General features: G+C 50.3%; 1 protein-coding gene across 3 annotated transcripts in view; it reads right to left on the bottom strand.

Annotated features, from left to right (window-relative positions):
- The window catches only part of Xpnpep1 (X-prolyl aminopeptidase 1), a 52,976-nt gene that overhangs the window by 20,734 nt on the left and 13,193 nt on the right, over nucleotides 1–19,049 (bottom strand). For all 3 annotated transcript variants that reach the window (XM_041661889.1, XM_041661888.1, XM_041661890.1), the window contains 3 exons: nucleotides 17,042–17,166; nucleotides 5,181–5,244; nucleotides 3,967–4,071 (listed from right to left, as the gene is read on the bottom strand). In XM_041661889.1, the coding sequence (XP_041517823.1) occupies nucleotides 3,967–4,071; nucleotides 5,181–5,244; nucleotides 17,042–17,158 (286 nt within the window). In that variant the 5' untranslated portion in view covers nucleotides 17,159–17,166. The remainder of the gene's footprint in view (nucleotides 1–3,966; nucleotides 4,072–5,180; nucleotides 5,245–17,041; nucleotides 17,167–19,049) is intronic.

Below are 19,049 nucleotides of genomic sequence, written 5' to 3'. Positions count from 1 at the left end.
CTCCCAAGCACAACAGTGGACGGCCTCTCACTTCTACAACACTGTGATAAGGAACTAAACCATTCCAGAAAGAAACAGAATTATTTCAATAAGCCAGTGTTTCTGTAATCAAACAATATCTGGGGATACAGTTTTTTGAGCGCCCAGGAGGGATAAGGATCCCTCTGTGCCATGCAGCTGATATAGTACCACTTTAACAGGCAGACAGGACTCGCTCTTCTGCTGCTCTGACCCCTCAGTGCTACCACACCTTACAGCCGGAGCTCAGGGAGCCCAGAGTCAGTTTGCTGTCAGCAAAATGAACCTGGGATCCCTCAACAGTGAGCATGCACTAGTGTGCACACAGAGGCACATGCACACAGAGGCACATGCACACAGAGGCACACACCCATGCACACAGAGGCACATGCACACAGAGGCACACGCACACATGCACACAGAGGCACATGTACACCAATGCACACAGAGGCACGTGCACACAGAGGCACACACCCATGCACACAGAGGCACATGCACACAGAGGCACATGCACACAGAGGCACACACCCATGCACACAGAGGCACATGTACACAGAGGCACACGCACACATGCACACAGAGGCACACGCACACATGCACACAGAGGCACATGCACACACGCACACAGAGGCACACGCACACACGCACACAGAGGCACACACCCATGCACACAGAGGCACACGCACACATGCACACAGAGGCACATGTACACATGCACACAGAGGCACATGCACACAGAGGCACATGTACACAGAGGCACATGCACACACGCACACAGAGGCACACACCCATGCACACAGAGGCACACGCACACATGCACACAGAGGCACATGCACACATGCACACAGAGGCACACGCACACATGCACACAGAGGCACACGCACACATGCACACAGAGGCACATGTACACACGCACACAGAGGCACACACCCATGCACACAGAGGCACATGCACACAGAGGCACATGCACACAGAGGCACACACCCATGCACACAGAGGCACATGTACACAGAGGCACACGCACACATGCACACAGAGGCACATGCACACACGCACACAGAGGCACACGCACACACGCACACAGAGGCACACACCCATGCACACAGAGGCACACGCACACATGCACACAGAGGCACATGTACACATGCACACAGAGGCACATGCACACAGAGGCACATGTACACAGAGGCACATGTACACACGCACACAGAGGCACACACCCATGCACACAGAGGAACACGCACACATGCACACAGAAGCACATGTACACATGCACACAGAGGCACACGCACACATGCACACAGAGGCACATGCACACATGCACACAGAGGCACATGTACACACGCACACAGAGGCACACACACATGCACACAGAGGCACATGCACACAGAGGCACACACCCATGCACACAGAGGCACACACCCATGCACACAGAGGCACATGTACACAGAGGCACACACCCATGCACACAGAGGCACACACCCATGCACACAGAGGCACATGTACACAGAGGCACATGTACACACGCACACAGAGGCACACACACATGCACACAGAGGCACATGCACACAGAGGCACACACCCATGCACACAGAGGCACACGCACACATGCACACAGAGGCACACACACATGCACACAGAGGCACATGTACACAGAGGCACATGTACACACGCACACAGAGGCACACACCCATGCACACAGAGGCACATGCACACAGAGGCACATGTACACACGCACACAGAGGCACACACACATGCACACAGAGGCACACACCCATGCACACAGAGGCACACGCACACATGCACACAGAGGCACACGCACACATGCACACAGAGGCACACACATGCACACAGAGGCACATGTACACAGAGGCACATGTACACACGCACACAGAGGCACACACCCATGCACACAGAGGCACATGCACACAGAGGCACATGTACACACGCACACAGAGGCACACACACATGCACACAGAGGCACACACCCATGATGGAGGAAGGTCATTGGCTAATAAAGGAACTGCCCTGGCCCATTTTATTGGTTAGGACATAGGTAGGTGGAGTAAACAGATCAGAACGCTGGGAGGAAGAGGAAGTGAGGTCAGAGTCTCCACAGCTCTCCTCTGGGGAGCAGACACCTGAGAGAGATGCCATGCTCCTGGCTCCTGGGCAGACGCACGCTATGAAGCTCCGACCCAGGATGGACTAGGCTAGAATCTTCCCGGTAAGACCGGTTCTCACAGATTATTAGAGATGGGTTGATCGGGATATCAGAATTAGCCAGTAAGGGCTAGGGCAGAAGGGCCAAGCAGTGATTAAATGAATACAGTTTGTGTGTTGTTATTTCGGGCATAAGCTAGCACGCGGCTGGGGTGTTGGGGACGCAGACCCGCCGCTGCCCCCATATTACTACACACCCATGCACACAGAGGCACATGCACACAGAGGCACACACACATGCACACAGAGGCACATGCACACATGCACACAGAGGCACATGCACACATGCACACAGAGGCACACACCCATGCACACAGAGGCACATGCACACAGAGGCACATGCACACATGCACACAGAGGCACATGCACACATGCACACAGAGGCACATGCACCCATGCACACAGAGGCACATGCACCCATGCACACAGAGGCACATGCACACATGCACACAGAGGCACACACCCATGCACACAGAGGCACACACCCATGCACACAGAGGCACATGCACACATGCACACAGAGGCACACGCACACATGCACACAGAGGCACACACATGCACACAGAGGCACATGTACACAGAGGCACATGTACACACGCACACAGAGGCACACACCCATGCACACAGAGGCACATGCACACAGAGGCACATGTACACACGCACACAGAGGCACACACACATGCACACAGAGGCACACACCCATGCACACAGAGGCACATGCACACAGAGGCACACACACATGCACACAGAGGCACATGCACACATGCACACAGAGGCACATGCACACATGCACACAGAGGCACACACCCATGCACACAGAGGCACATGCACACAGAGGCACATGCACACATGCACACAGAGGCACATGCACACATGCACACAGAGGCACACACCCATGCACACAGAGGCACATGCACACAGAGGCACACACACATGCACACAGAGGCACATGCACACATGCACACAGAGGCACATGCACCCATGCACACAGAGGCACATGCACCCATGCACACAGAGGCACATGCACACATGCACACAGAGGCACACACCCATGCACACAGAGGCACACACCCATGCACACAGAGGCACACGCACACAGAGGCACACACCCATGCACACAGAGGCACATGCACACATGCACACAGAGGCACACACCCATGCACACAGAGGCACATGTACACATGCACACAGAGGCACACGCACACATGCACACAGAGGCACACGCACACATGCACACAGAGGCACATGCACACATGCACACAGAGGCACACGCACACATGCACACAGAGGCACACGCACACATGCACACAGAGGCACACACCCATGCACACAGAGGCACACGCACACAGAGGCACACACCCATGCACACAGAGGCACATGTACACAGAGGCACACGCACACATGCACACAGAGGCACATGCACACATGCACACAGAGGCACACACCCATGCACACAGAGGCACACACCCATGCACACAGAGGCACACGCACACATGCACACAGAGGCACATGCACACATGCACACAGAGGCACACGCACACATGCACACAGAGGCACACACCCATGCACACAGAGGCACACCACTTTTTGGTTTTCCTTGGCTTTTCAAAGGATTGGAAATGTCAGAAAAAAAACATTAAGATCCTAGATGCCGGAAGCACTCCACCCCTGCCCAGACCGGGCCAATCACAAAAGGCAGGTTAGTCAGTCTATGCGTCTACCTACCCATCTTCATAAGAGTCCAGTTGTTGTCCATCTGCTTGGCCGCTTGGAGAAAGTAGCGCCCGTCGGTCCACATGGCCGCATGCTCTTCTGTGATAATGGCGGTGCCTAGAGAAAAGCAGCAAGAAAGACCAGCTCTGACCGCTGAGAATCTGTACAGAACATGGCGGTAGACAGCCAGGAAAGCGAGGAACACCTGCTCTCACTGGGGCAGAGGAGTCCTAGACCCCAAGGCAACATCCAGGTAAGACAATGATGCCATGGCGAATGCGGGTCAGGCTCTGTGGGAGCAGTCATGAGGCCGGGACTACCAGGATGCTGGTCTCTGCACACTGTGGCCTGAGTCAAGGCTGGAATAGAGGACCATGCAGCCAATCTCATAACCAACAAGACTGGGTGGGAAAGGTTCTGCTCCAATGGAAACCCTCAGAGAGCTGCTGCACTTCCCCCAGAAGCAGCAACCCGGACCGTACATGTCCACGGTGACTCAGCAGGCAGCAGCAGAAAGTCCATGCCTTCCACCTCTTCACCCTCAGTTCCCACAGACCTGGCAGCCCTGGGAGCTTTCAGCAGAGGTGACGGCCAAAACCAACCCAGATGTGCCAACCAACACAAGCACTTAAGCCAAAGGAAGCAGAGGTGAACCACAAGTTGAGAGGGGCTCCCACCTCATCTAGTTTAAGGGATAGGAGCCCAAAGGGGAAATCACCCAAAAAGTCAAGAGTGAAACAGCTTTGGGAAAGTTAAGGCCTAACACCAAGGGAGCTCGACATTATCCACTGCGATCTAACGCCGCTGAACACGGAGACTCAGCAGTGGAGGACTTACTCAAAGAACTTCACAGGGCCAGGAAGCTAGAAGCTCGCAGTTCATGTTTGGGGCACTACCTAGGCAGCCATGCTCAGTTTAATTAATACTCTTTTCTGTGTGTATTGTCAGAAGCAGTACAAAGTTCAAAACCGCTCCTTATAGTAGAAGGTTGTTTTGCTTTGTTTGAAAGGCAAAGACACAGAAAAGAACAGACGGTCACTAAAAGGTGACACTGAAGAGCAGGGAAATTGGAACCTATGCCATCCTGCACTGGCTCAGTTGGGGAATGTCCAATTCCTATCTTATTTTTGGTTCTATAGCATAGGCTGAAACACAATTCAGTTACTTTGGGAGGGGAACAAAAGCAAAAAAAAGACAAAGTAAAAACAGAAAATTCAGGAACTCACCTGCAGAGCCATCGAATCCAGAGACAAAAGCCCTCCGGCAGTCACAGGGCGCAATGTACTCACTCTGGAAAAAAAAAAGGTGAAAGATGGACCTTGGCTGCTCATGCCGTGTGCTAAAGCTTGTGGGTATCACAAAGTGGGAGGGTTCTCGGTACTACTGCTTGTAGAACCAAAGGTACACATAGAAACCCAAACCAAGCATCTTTTCAAAACTAGCCAGGCATGGTGGCGCATACTTGTAATGCCAACACTGATGCAAAAGGATCTCAAGTTTGATGCCAGCCTGGGTTACACAGCAAACTCCTGTCTCAAAACCCAAAACAATAAAAGTTAACGCACACACTGTGAGAGACGGACTGAAGGCTACAGAGTTGTAGCCTTTGACTGCACAGCGCCCTTTGAGGAACAAAGCAAGTACAGAGAACTGGCTCAAAACTGCTTCCCTCAATAAGATCTTACAAACAATGATCGCTTTCTCCCTCCCTTGCCTCTGACATTTGGGCATCTGTTATTTTTCTGGAAAGTGGAGCTGCATTTCTGTTTTAATAAGTCACTCCTTGAACATCCTGTCTGTGTCCCCTCTGCGGTGGTATCAGTCTCCCACACAGGCCTGCCCCTTCCTGTCAGGCAATCAGAGGAAGCACTTCCTCTGATCCAAGGGGCTCCAGAAAAACCAGGCCCCTCTGCTGAGAATCCCCCTGCCTCTGTGAGGAAAGGGGATGGAAGGTCCCGGGGTGTGAGAAACCACCATGTGGCAGCCAGAGAAGCAGTGTTCATGTAACTGGCACAAAGTAAATAACAGAGGCAGGATTTGAACCTGGGCAGTCAGCCCCAGAACCTCAACTTTGAAGCCTATGCTAGGCTACCTTCTACCACACAGTATCTCTCATCCTCAGGACTCTCTAGGACCAGAGCAAAGACAAGCAAGAAAACAGAGCATGATGGCTGATCCTGTCACCTGATAGGCTCTAGAACCACCTAGCAGACAAACCTGGGCATGTGTGTGAGGGAGGACTAAGGGTAGGCTAATTACGGTAGACTGACCCACCCACCCGAACTGTTGGCCGCACCATTCCATAGACTGGAGTCCCAGGCTGAATAAAAAGGGGCAAGTGTGCTCAACATCCACATTCATCTCTCTCTGCCTCCAGCTGCAGATGCAATGTGAGCAGCCGCCTCATGCTCCAGTGGCCACGCCCTTCCTGCCACGGTAGAGTGTATTCTCAAGTCCTTCCTTAAGCAGCTGTATCTCTCTATAAACTGTGTTCCTATGGCCACATCTTTCCTGCCATGAAGGAGTGTATCAAGCCCTTCCTTCCGTAAGTAGCTTTTGTCAGGTATTTTTGGCAGCAAGACAACTAATATACTAAGGTTCAAAACGACAATCTGTCAGTAGCTTGCCCTCTGGCTGGCTGGTAGTGAGTAGACCAGGATCCAAGATCAGCTCCGCTTGTGTCCAGAACTGAGTCTCCTTCCACCAGCAGCTGATTTTTCCCATGCTGAAGGACTTAGCACGGTAAACAATGTTGGGCATGCTAGCTTGCAATGTCAGACTGAAGAGGCTGAGGCAGGAGAATTATGAGTCAAGAAACAGTCAGGCTTACATGAATGGCAGACCCCAGAGGGAGGGAAGGACTTTAGGATAGAGAACGGGGCCTCTGGCCAGAGCCCAGAGTCTTTGGGGACAGTCAGGACAACTTCAGAGAAATTACCCTGTTCCTCTCCTGCTGTCTGCCCTCTCACCAAAGCTGCTGTCACATTTTCTGGGACTCAGGGAGCTGCTCAAAGGACCTGCTGTGAGACGGGAAGCAGGAGCCACAGACCACACCCGGCCCAGCCCAGGTCCAAGCTCTGTGTCTCACCCAACTCCTCATCTCTGAAGTGTGTCATTCCCCTATCAAACTCAAAAGAGTACACACAGCCGACAAAGCATAAAGACCATCACTAGACCTGCAGAGACAGAAGACATGGCAGAATCCTTATTCATTAACCCCGTGACTGCGGGGTAAAAGGCTGTTAGAAGAGAGGCATGGGAGCACCCGGCCTCGTGACACAGGCCTCCATCAGATCTCAGGAGGTCGAGGCAGGAAGATCTTAAGTTCAAGGCCTGCCTGGACTACAGAGCAAGTCCAAGGATAGCAGTGGCATCTTAATTTAAAAAAAAAAATTAATTAAAAAAAGCCTGTAAAAAACAGTTACGGAGAAAGTGGCACCGGAGAGGACAAAAACAACATCTTTCCTAGGCCCACTGGGAAGGACAGACAGAATACCGGGTTAGCCTCAGCAGCCCCTGGAACCTACGCATGTGCACAGAAGAACTGCTAGCCCATCTTAGGAAGCATCTGAGGAACCAGGGCAACAAAACTAACAAATAACTCATCCTCTCAGCAAGGATGCTCTCCGCTGACATCATAGCTCCCTGGATGGAGCCCTCCCTGGCCCTGACAATGCTAATGACTCTAGATCTCGCTCAGAGACATAGGGATCCAATGTGACCCCATTACTCTGTGGGCAAGCCTGGGGGTGAGGGAGTGCGCAGGAGACCACAAGTCCCATCCAGTCCCCACCAGAAAGGTGGGGGGCAGATTTCTCCAGCAGATGTCTCGTCTGGGACCCAGACATGACCTAAGTGGTCAACAAGCCAGAAGGACACGGCTAGCGGGGCTGGCAGCAGCATTACCTCACAATGAAGGCTTAGGAGGCCAGAGAGCAGAGTCCTGGCGTGTGCTCTTCCCCGTCATGAAGCTGGCAGAGCCCAGGCACATTCTTCCCAGAACAGGCTAAGGAAAAGACGCACAGAAGCAGACACAGCCGCTGGCTTTTCCTCCGGAATTTCCCACTGCTCTGCATTTCTCATAACAGGACTCAGGCCCAAGCCTCATCATTTCCACCTGACCACTGCCCCAAAACCCACACTTCAAACACTCTGAGCGTTTCAAGCACATGTACATTTTTAATATTAACACACCTTATTACCATTCTCCTTCAAATTCTCTAATGGCTGCCTGCCATGTTTAAGATCAAATGCAAATCCTAGTCCAGTCCCCAGGTTACCACCTGACCAAGCCCTGCTGTCCCCTGGGCTCCCTAACCACCCCAGCCAGTGCCTTCTCATCAGTGCATTTGGGCTGAATGTCATCTCCACAGCGAGACTGCCTGAACCACGAAACAACACAGCCACCCGGTCACTCTGAACGCTCTGCGCAGAAGCAGCTTCTTCTCAGGGAAACTCTATACTTATGCTGCACTGGTCCTTCGTGCCTCCCCCAGACTGCCCCTCAAGACCAGAGTGCTCACAGCTGTCCCTGCGCACAGAACAGGTACCATGCAGTGGGTCCCCAACCAACAGTGCAGAATGAACGGAGGAGCTTTCTCCCTCTGCCCAGGGAACCTTAGCCAGCTCTACAACAAGGAGGACGAGACCGTGAGCCAGGAAACAAAGGTCACCAGAGGAGCTAAAAACCAAGGAAGTGGGTCCTCCTGAAGCCTCCAGAAGTAACAGCCCTGCAGTTCACTGGAGACCTGGAGCCCTCCGGAGCGCTGAGGGAATGCATCTGTGCTTTTGATGTGTCCTAGCAGGGGCAGGAAACAGGAAGAGGGCTGGAGGGACTTCTCACAGCTGAGGCTTCCAATCCATGTGCTTATAGCACCGCAGGAGGCCAGCAGGTAGGCAGGATGGGTATCTTCTACACAGAGCAGCTGCTCACTCACGTTGCCACCACACTGGGCTGCAGGCCACACAACGCCCGCCTTCAGTATTCGGGGAAGCTAGAACCACGAGAGTTCATGAGAACCCCCCAATTTCTAGACGCTGGCGACTAACTCCAACAACATAAACAAAGCACACCTACAAACCACAGACAGAACCTTAGTCATCTCTCAAAACCCAGCTCCAGAAGCCTCTGACACAGCGCTTCCTTCCCGACTCCAGCTTGCAGCAATCTCCCCCATCTGCGGATCCTGAAGGATGGAGATAGAGAACACTGGCTGAGAATTTGGCTCAATCCCTATTTGCTGCCAATGACTGTATTAATTTCCTCCAAATACCACGGCAGGTCCAGAAGGAACCACCTCCCCCAGCTACAGAGGGAAAAAGCAAACTGAAGCTCACAGAAGCCAATTGCTCCCTTCCACCAGAGGAATTGCGATTACAGATGGGGGAGGAAAGATTTGAACTCCAGCCTGACTCAAAAGCCCTCTCCAATTCTGAACTACGTATAATATGTACAGTACAAATGGGTCATAAACTCAGAAGGAACAAGGACTACAGATATGCCCCAGAGACCTCCATCTTCAATAACCACACAAACGACAACTCAAGCCTTTGACCAAGAGAGTCTTCTGTTTTGTGTTGCTTTCATTGGTTAATAAAGAAACTGCCACCGGGCGGTGGTGGCACACGCCTTTAATCCCAGCACTTGGGAGGCAGAGGCAGGCGGATCTCTGTGAGTTCGAGACCAGCCTGGTCTACAAGAGCTAGTTCCAGGACAGGCTCCAAAACCACAGAGAAACCCTGTCTCGAAAAACCAAAAAAAAAAAAAAGAAAGAAAGAAACTGCCTTGGCCCTTTAATAGCACAGAAAATTAGGTAGGCGGAGTAGACAGACAGAATGCTGGGAGAAAGAACGAGTCAGTCAGTCGCCATGATTCTCCCACCCGACACAGACAGAGGTTAAGATCTTTCCTGGTAAGCCATACCTCGTGGGGCTATACAGATTATTAAAAATGGGTTAATCGAGATGTGAGAGTTAGCCAATAAGAGGCTGGAACTAATGGGCCAGGCAATGTTCAAAAGAATACAGTTTCTGTGTAATTATTTCGAGTAAAGCTAGCCGTGCGGAGCTGGGCGGAACGCAGCCCACCGCAGCTCCTACAACACCAGGGCAAGGACAACTAATGCCCAAATGCCAAGACATCAAGACTAAAGTTACTGGAGCCCACATTGAAGCATCTCCCCCAGCCCCACCCTGCAGGCCTTCCTATAAGCATCGTATCTGGAACATGCCTCAGACAACATGAAATTCTCAAGAGAAGTGAAACTGAGTGTCTGGATGTCTATACACAGAAAAAACCACACGTTGTTGAGAACAGAGACATAAGCTCCCTACACCCAAACACTGAAGTACTCAATGCCCTGCCATTGGCCTTCTCTCCTAAATGGAACAAAGTGAACATGAGGAAGATGTAGAGCTGCCTAGAGACTAGCACTCCAGCCGCAGTGTAGATGGGTTCTAGAACTTCATCTCCCAGGTGCCCCTGCTACTGTCACATGATAGGAAGGGATGGCTGGGTCAAGAGCTAAAGATATGCTCTCTCCACACTCTTCCTCAGAGGAAGGAGCCCAGTCAAGTCCCTCATCAACCAGGAACTCTCTACTACAGAACGTAGCGGCACCAGGCCCCTGAAGCTACATGATGCGCTAACCACCACAGGCATGGGCTCAAATAAACTAGTGGGGAAAATCACTACTCTGTCCCAGGATTAAATTAAGAAACAGAACAAAACAGGAGGCTGATTTCAGGAGGGATGGAAAAAATACAGAGTTTAGGAAAATCTGATTCGTGTCTTCCAGGAGAACCACACATGGCCAAACACTCACATTAGCAGATTCGCCCTGGCAAAACATGGCCTTCTGACCAAGCCACACCAAAAAGCAGAACTCAGGACCTTTCAGATGAAAAGGATAAGGAATTGGGATTTCTGAAAGAAAGCCCTGGCCCCATTCAGAGACTGCCCTGGCTTGAAGCAGGGGACGCCCGGGAATCCCAGCGTCTGCCTGAGACAGTGCATGAGAGCATCCAGATTACCACTGTGAAAGGTCTCCTGGGCCTTGTTCCAGGACTACAGAGAACCCCTACGCCGACATAGGACAGAGGCTGGCCACCATAGTGCCAAATCCTTGAACAATCATTGGTGTTATCTACTTCATCTCTGATGGGGGAGTACACAAAGTACACAAAGGACAGAATTCAAGATGGCCCTTCAGAGTTCGAAGGCCCTCCCGTCTCCACCCTAGGAGATTCCATCAACCTTGAATCAGGCTGAAGTGAAACAATCAGGATCAAGAGCCATAGAGAACAAAGGCTCTCTATTGCTGAGGAGGCCGCTGAACAAGTCACAGTCCTCCCTTCCTGTCCTCAAAGTCCTGGCAAGGACCCAGAGCCCCATTCAGTGGAGTGACCCCAAGTGTACAGCCTCTCGCAGGAACTGAAGCGAGGAGCCTGGCTCTGCTGCCACCATCTTCATCACCCATGGAGCCCAACACCTGCAAATTCTCTCTGCCACCCGCCTCCTGCTCACCCTTAAAGCATACCCTGTTGTTTCTCCTCCCAATCTCTGTGCTCTCTACCCGGACTCTGGGATTCTACCTGGGTCTTCCTCCTCTAACCCATACTCAATAACTCCCCTACTGGTCATGTTACTTTCTAGTTCCAAAATTCTTCCTAAAAATAAATAAATAGATAGATAGATAGATAGATAGATAAATTCTTCCTGAGCGCTAACAGCCAGACATGGTGGCACACTGTAACCCTTGCAGGCAACAGCATCAAGCACTCAAAGCTACCCTCCACTGCAACACCCAGTTTGAGACCAGCCTGGGCTATACGAGAATCTCAAAAAAAAAAGGTAACACTCCTGACTATGGGAATCAAAGTTATGAACAGGAATGAATGACTGACCTAAATGTGCCCATGGTGAATGTCTCTGTCTCTCTCACTCTTTTCCCTCTCTACCTCTCTCCTTGCATCCAAATTCTAACTGCCCACAGTCCAATCAAATGTTCTTCTTCAAGGACGCCTTCCTGCATCCTAGTCTTAAAGGTCTCTCACACCCGGAATGTGTTCCATACTTACACAAGCTTATGCCGCGAATGGCAGCAGCTTCCAGCGTCATGTGGCTACTAAGCACTTAAAAAATTTGACTAAAAATTTAAGTATTTAATTTTATTTCGCTTTTATCAATTGCAATGTCATTTTTTTTTTTTCTGAGACAGTTTCTCTTCATGGTCTTGGCTGTCCTGGAACTCACTCTGTAGACCAGGCTGGCCTCAAACTCACAAAGATCCGCCTGTCTCTGCCTCCCGAGTGCTTGGATTAAATGTACCACTATCAGGCAAATTGCAATGAATTTTTAAACAGATATTCAATTGTTAGATTCAATTATTAGAAAACCTTTAGATATGCTTAGAACAACTTGGATCTGTGAGTCTACTTTGTCAACTATAAATTTAAAGAAAGGTAAGTACAGACCAAATACTCAAAACTATGTATTCAAATTGAGGTGTTTTATAAACTACCATATTTGAATGGTTCCTATAAAAAGTAATCTATACTCTTTATACTGATATATGAAAATGTTAATTCTTCCAATACACCGGAATAAATAATTTATTAATATTTCATTACCTTACAGTGTGTCTACAGAGTTAAAATTACACACACCTCACAAATTTCTCCTGGGTGGTGCTGGCTAAACCCTTCCCCACGACATATGGGATTTTATTTGATTTCCCATCTCTAATTGCGGCTCGTCTATTTCTTTACTCAAGGGGACTCTCGTTAGCTTCTACAATGCTGATGACCAAAACATAAGCGGTTCACACAACGAAACCTGAAGAACAAACCTGCTTTAAGCATTTACTGACAATGGCCCTGTGACTCACATGTCACAGTCCCCTTTCTGCAGGCAAGAAAGGTCCCTTTTCTTCAGCTGACCCAAGTCTAACACTAGTGATTGGTTCAGTGGCAAATCTGACATCCAAGCACTTGAACAGATAGTCCCTCAGGCCCACATGGGAGTCACCTACCTCTGCATTTGTCCAGTATCAGTCCCTGGGCAGGCAGGCAGAAACGGCAGACAGCTCAGCCTCCCCTACAAATTCCTGACAGGTAGCTAAGCTACAGCAACAGAAAAACAGCCAGTGCAAAGGGAAAATGGCAGCGGCAGAGGGGTGGGAGGACAGCAAGAGCCAGGGAAACAGCTGGCATAGCACCGCACCCTATGATCCCAGCAGTCCAGAGGCTAAGCCAAGAGTTGAGGATCAGAGTTCAAGGCCAGGGACTAGGCAGACAGCTCAGCAGTTGAAAGTGCTTGCTGCTCCTTGCAAAGGACCTGAGTTCAATCCCAGCATCCACGTTGGGCAGATCACAACCATAACTACTTGTAACTTGAGCTCCAGGGGCGGGGTCCGACACCTCTGGCCTTTGTGGGTACCTGCACTCTTGTACCATACATCACACACATACAAACACACACACACACACACACACACACACACACACACTGAAAAATAATGAAAAGGCTAGCTCAGTCGGTAGAGCATGAGACTCTTAATCTCAGGGTCGTGGGTTCGAGACCCAATCAAGGCTAGCCTGGGCTACATAGTGAGTTCCAGACCAGTTAAGGCTGTACAATGAGACCTGACTCAATAAAAAGAGAAAAAAAGGAATATAAGTATTTAAGTTTATGAATTCTAGACAGCAACTTCCTCAATTAGTGACTAGCACTGAGTAATTGTCACTGACCTGACTTATTGTTTTGAGTTGCCACTATGTGATGTGTTTTCCTGGGATTTGAGCCTCAGCCCTCAATAATGACATTCCAGTAAAAGCTGAAGGCTGAGTAAACCTGCACCAGCCTGTCCTCTGGGCAGTTTTACTACCATTCCCGGAGGGCATATTAGGCTACATCTAAAGTCAGAGGCAAAGGCATCTAAAATTCAATGGGTTTTGGGAAAGACCAGCTTTGTGATAGTTTCTTGTGAACAGCACCCACCCAGGACTGAAAACAGCAAGAAAAACTTGGGTTGGCTTAGCTGCAAGAGTGCTCTCTACAGATAGAACAGAGTATAGTCTAACACTGGGCTAAAGAAACAGAAACCCAGACAGACACACGGCTGAACACACAGCCTGAGCCAGGCCCAGACAGGCACATGGCTGCACGCACAGCCTGAGCCAGGCCCAGACAGGCACACGGCTGCACACACAGCCTGAGCCAGGCCCAGACAGGCACACGGCTGCACACACAGCCTGAGCCAGGCCCAGACAGGCACACGGCTGCACACACAGCCTGAGCCAGGCCCTTCGACTTTTAACTGGAGGCGTACTGAGGCTCAAATCTTTCTGCACTAGGCCACCCTTGGAGGTAATGGGTCACAAATAAAGTAGAAGTGCTAGGAAGAGAGAAAAGGGGAGGAGAGCAAATGGAAAAGGAAAGAAGGGGATGAGAGCAAGAGGGGAGAAGGAAAGCCCTTATCACTGGTCACCTCCTGCCATATTCAGTGGGGCCCTGAGGACTTAGGGAAAGCAGTCTAGTCACAAATGGCAAGAACACGGGCAGGAAGCATCTGAAGCAATCAGACTCCTAGAGCCTGAAGAATAACGGTGGAGTATAGGAGCAGGGAAGAAGGGAAACAGAACCGAGAGGTCCTCTGATGGACAGAGTTTGATGAAAAACTTGTAGCAATCTGCTATGTAAGCAACATGTGCGTGTTGCTAACACGACAGCATGCATTCTAAGTGAGTGTGCTGTAGATTCTGTGTGATCAGTTTAGATCGCATAACACGCGTCTGTGGCACATCTGACACACGCCTCAGAACACGTGTGGAGAGCACGTCTAAAGAGCGCGCACCTCCGTATGTGCTGGGTCTCAGAACACGTGTGGAGAGCACGTCTAAAGAGCGCGCACCCCTGTATGTGCTGGGTCTCAGCAGCTTACAACCACAGCCTCGCTTGCCACCCGCTCCCTCACGGTAGACCCCATCACTGCTTGTTCCACATGACGAGGAGGGGGGACCAAGGAGTCACAGCAATCACATGACGGGGAGAGGGGGACCAAGGGAGTCACAGCAATCACATGACGGGGAGAGGGGAACCAAGGGAGTCACAGCAATCACATGACAAGGAGAGAAAGACCAAAGGAGTCACAGCAATCACACGACGGGGAGAGGGGGACCAAGGAGTCACAGCATTGGCGCTCTCACTTGGGACTCTGACCTGGGATGAAGGCTGCAGCTCAGTCTTGGAAGTGAGGGATAAGGAAATGAGGGACTAGCAGTTTATACTCCCTACTCCATAGCCTGCCGTTGGCCCAGAACAACGATGTAGAGCAAAGGGGTTGTGACCCGCACGTCAAGAACCACTAGTGTAAACTCTCACAAAGCACTTCAGTGTCCGTGGTGTCTCAGAACAGCTTCTGCCACTTGCACGTGAGGAATCCTCAACCGAGCCTTAACGCACACGGATGCTTGGTTTTTACTTCCCTAAAACTTCACCAGGGAAGCTGTCTGCCTCCCTGGACGTGCTCCTAGTAGCCCTCCTGCCTGGACCCTTCTCCTCCCTATTTCCACAACCCACACTGTATGTACCCTTCATCTCATAGATCCCCCACGATCCTCCTCTCCTCATCCCGCGGCCACAGCCTCATCTAGCTTTCCTCACAGGAGTTACCCACTCTCGGTCTTACGAGAGACATGCGCGCGCGTGTGTGTGTCTGTGTGTGCGTGTGCATGTGTGTGTGTCTGTGTGTGCGTGTGTGTGTGTCTGTGTCTGTGTGTGCGTGTGTGTGTGTGTCTGTGTGTGCGTGTGTGTGTGTGTGTATGTGTGTGTGTGTGTCTGTGTGTGTGTGTCTGTGTGTGCGTGTGTGTGTGTGTGTCTGTGCGTGTGTGTCTGTGTGTGTGTGTGTATGTGTCTGTGTCTGTGGGTAATTATGCACACATGCATGGGTACCTGCAGAGGCAATAGATAACCTAGAGCTAGAGTTACAGGCAGTTAGGAGCCACCTAGTATGGAGCTGGGATGGAGCTTAACTCTGCCAGAAGATCGGCTACTGTTCCTAACCACTGAGGCACCGCCCCTGCCCCATACATAGACATCTTGACCCCACTACTAAAATGATTCTTTTCCTTTGGCTTTCTCCGTGTAGCCTGGCTGTCCTGGAATCACTCTGTAGACCAGGCTGACTGTCTCTGCCTCTGCCCCTCTGCGCCTCTGCCCCTCTGCCCCTCTGCGCCTCTGCCCCTCTGCCCCTCTGCCCCTCTGCCCCTCTGCCCCTCTGCCCCTCTGCCCCTCTGCCCCTCTGCCCCTCTGCCTCCGCCTCTGCCTCCGCCTCCGCCTCTGCCTCTGCCTCAAGTGTGGGGATTAAAGGTTTGTGCCTCCACCACCCAGCTAACTGATTCTCAAGGCAGAGAACAATTCTCCTCTTGGCATGTAGCACAACCACTGAAGTAGTTGCCTTGCACACAAGCAGAGGCTGGAAAAAACAAACGCACAGAGGCTTCACTGGGAAACTAAAGCACTTTGTACACCGATTCTTCTCTCATTAAAACCAAAACCACGGTGACGGCAGGGGACCAACCTCCCATCTTTGTAGCCTTTAAGTCACACGTCACAGGGTGGACATCACACCTGCTGGCTTGCCTACATCGAGTTAGACCCAGACTTCACTCATTACCACTAGGATGGAGCTCAGGACGGCTTTCTACCTATCTTCTAGCAATGCCAGAAGCTAGCAGGACCATCTCCTTAGACACGGGGAGGCAAGAGACAATTCTGATGGGGTCAGAGCACAGCAGAAGCAGTAGACAGAAGACATCAGCAACGGAAAGATCCTGAATGGATAGCCTTAATTTGCCCGCTGATTTCTTCACAATTTACTGAAAGAGCTAAATTCCCTGAGAACAAGGAAGCAAGGGTCAGTGTATTCAGTGAGACTTAATCAGGTGTGTGTCAGGTCCTATGTCAGGCCCCAGATGACACACTTACTATGGCTCACAACTAGAATTCTATAAACATGATAGAGCCGAGGGAAGATGAAAAGGCAAGGGTCAATTGGCCCTTTCTTCAGCCATCTCCACTTGGTACCTGGTGGGCATCTCCTGACGGGATGATATAGGCCTGGATTGGTTCTGCCACATACTCGGCGTTCCTCATAGCTTGTCGCAGCTGCCGCAGCAGCTCTGATGTCACCTTTGGAGCCATCCTGTGGACTGAAACAAGAGAATTTGTTCCAAAACCAGTCTGTGCCCCCGCAACTGAACTGACTAGTAGTTCAAAGCAAGCTAAATGAGGGTACCTCCCACATCCCATCCTCCCGCGACTTCATCGTCAAACTGACGACTCCACCATCAGACCAAGACTGAAGCAGCCAGAGACACTTATGTTTATAGTTATTAAATATTACTTCTAAACAGCCATTAGGTGGCAAGAAAAAGTGTGCCACTAAGACACATTTCCTGATTATCTTGCACTTCTAGGACATTATTCCAAGAAGATAATTAACAGGTATATCAAAGTATAGGTGTCAACCTTTGTTTATAGCTGTGGAAGAAACAGTAATTATTGGTTAGATAAACAATAATGCATAGAACACTAAGCAACCGCGACGAACTATGTAGACCTAGGAAATTGTTACATACACAGGTGTACATATGCAATGTATATTGGAAGATATCTAGGCCTACTTTAAAACTGTATTTTAAAATGTACACGTGCTAAGAGTTTTTGCTTTGAAGTGTCTTAATTTGGAGACTTAATTTAGAGGTTTCCATTGTTGTGATAAAATACCGTTACCAAAAGCAACCTGGGGTAGAGGTTTATTTCAGCTTAGAGTTTCACATCACAGTCCATCACTGAAGGAAGTCAGGGCAGGAACCTGGAAGTGGGAGCTGGTGCAGAGGCCATGGAGGATGATGCTTACTGGTAGGCTCCTCATAGCTTGCTCTGCGAGATGCCAAAGTGCCAAGAACCATGATGGCAAGTGCTCAGCTCTAAATGGGACAACTGTGTCACCCACTCCGAAGCTCAGAGAGCATCGTACAATAGGAAACCTAAAGCACATAAGAGCCAGAGGATGGAGAGCAGCGTGACAGCCGACGTCACTGTCACACTCAGACACTCGCTGTGGCTGTGGTTATCCACATAAGAGCCGCTCAGGGCTGGGCCTGCCAGCAGTTCGTCCCCAACAAGGCCCCACCCGTCTCCGAGGGGGGACCGCCAGTTTCCAGGAGGGGCTGTAGTTTTCTTCAATGATGCAGCCACTGATAGCTGCCTATGCTTCGATAAGTAACTCAACCATACTTGTGCAATCAACTCCTAATTAAGCTAAGTAGACCACACATAAGTACAAAGTAGGAGGTGACTTAATGAGAAGAAAGGTTTCAGTGCGAAAGGGGGGGGGTAATGGTGGTAATAATAACCAAAATTCATTTTATAAATGTATAAAACTGTCAATTTTTTAGATTTATTTATGTATATGAATGTTTTGCCTACATGTATGTATGTGTACCATAAACATGCCTGGTGCTCTTGGAAGTCAAAAGAAGGTGGCAGAACCCCTGGAATGGGACTTAAGTCAGCTGTAAGAGACCATGTGCATACTGGGAATCAAACATAGGTCCTCTGAAAGAGCAGCCCGAGCTCTTAACTGCTAAACCATCTCTCCAGGCCCTGCTTAGTAGGTTCTTCAAAAAGATCTTTACTCGACAGATGCTGACATCATCCACTAGATAAGCCTTAAGTTAGTCAGAGTCCTATGGCAACCTAACCAATGACGTCACAAAAAGCCAGCAGAGTTGTGGTTGAGCACGGTCCTCAGCCCATGCATTACTAGCGTAAAACATGCCTAGAATGATAAAAGTCAAAGTGGAATGAGAGAGGATTCGTTTCTTGGAGTTGCTGCTGCTGCTGCTATTGAAGACAAGGTCTCATACACTTAATGAATGGCCTGGAACTTACAACTCTGCTCAGCCTTCTGAGTGCTGGGAACAACAAGTACCACCATACCCAGTTCAAAATCGTCCTTTTAATTTCTAAATTACATTTGTTTGTGTGTTTGTGTGTGCATGCACGTGCATGTGTGTAAGCTGGCTGG

This window comes from Microtus oregoni, unplaced genomic scaffold (genome assembly GCF_018167655.1).
Source record: "Microtus oregoni isolate MIOR12 unplaced genomic scaffold, Mior012 000012F_ref0000307, whole genome shotgun sequence".
Lineage (NCBI taxonomy): Eukaryota > Metazoa > Chordata > Mammalia > Rodentia > Cricetidae > Microtus > Microtus oregoni.
This window is presented reverse-complemented; position numbering and strand designations above follow the sequence as displayed.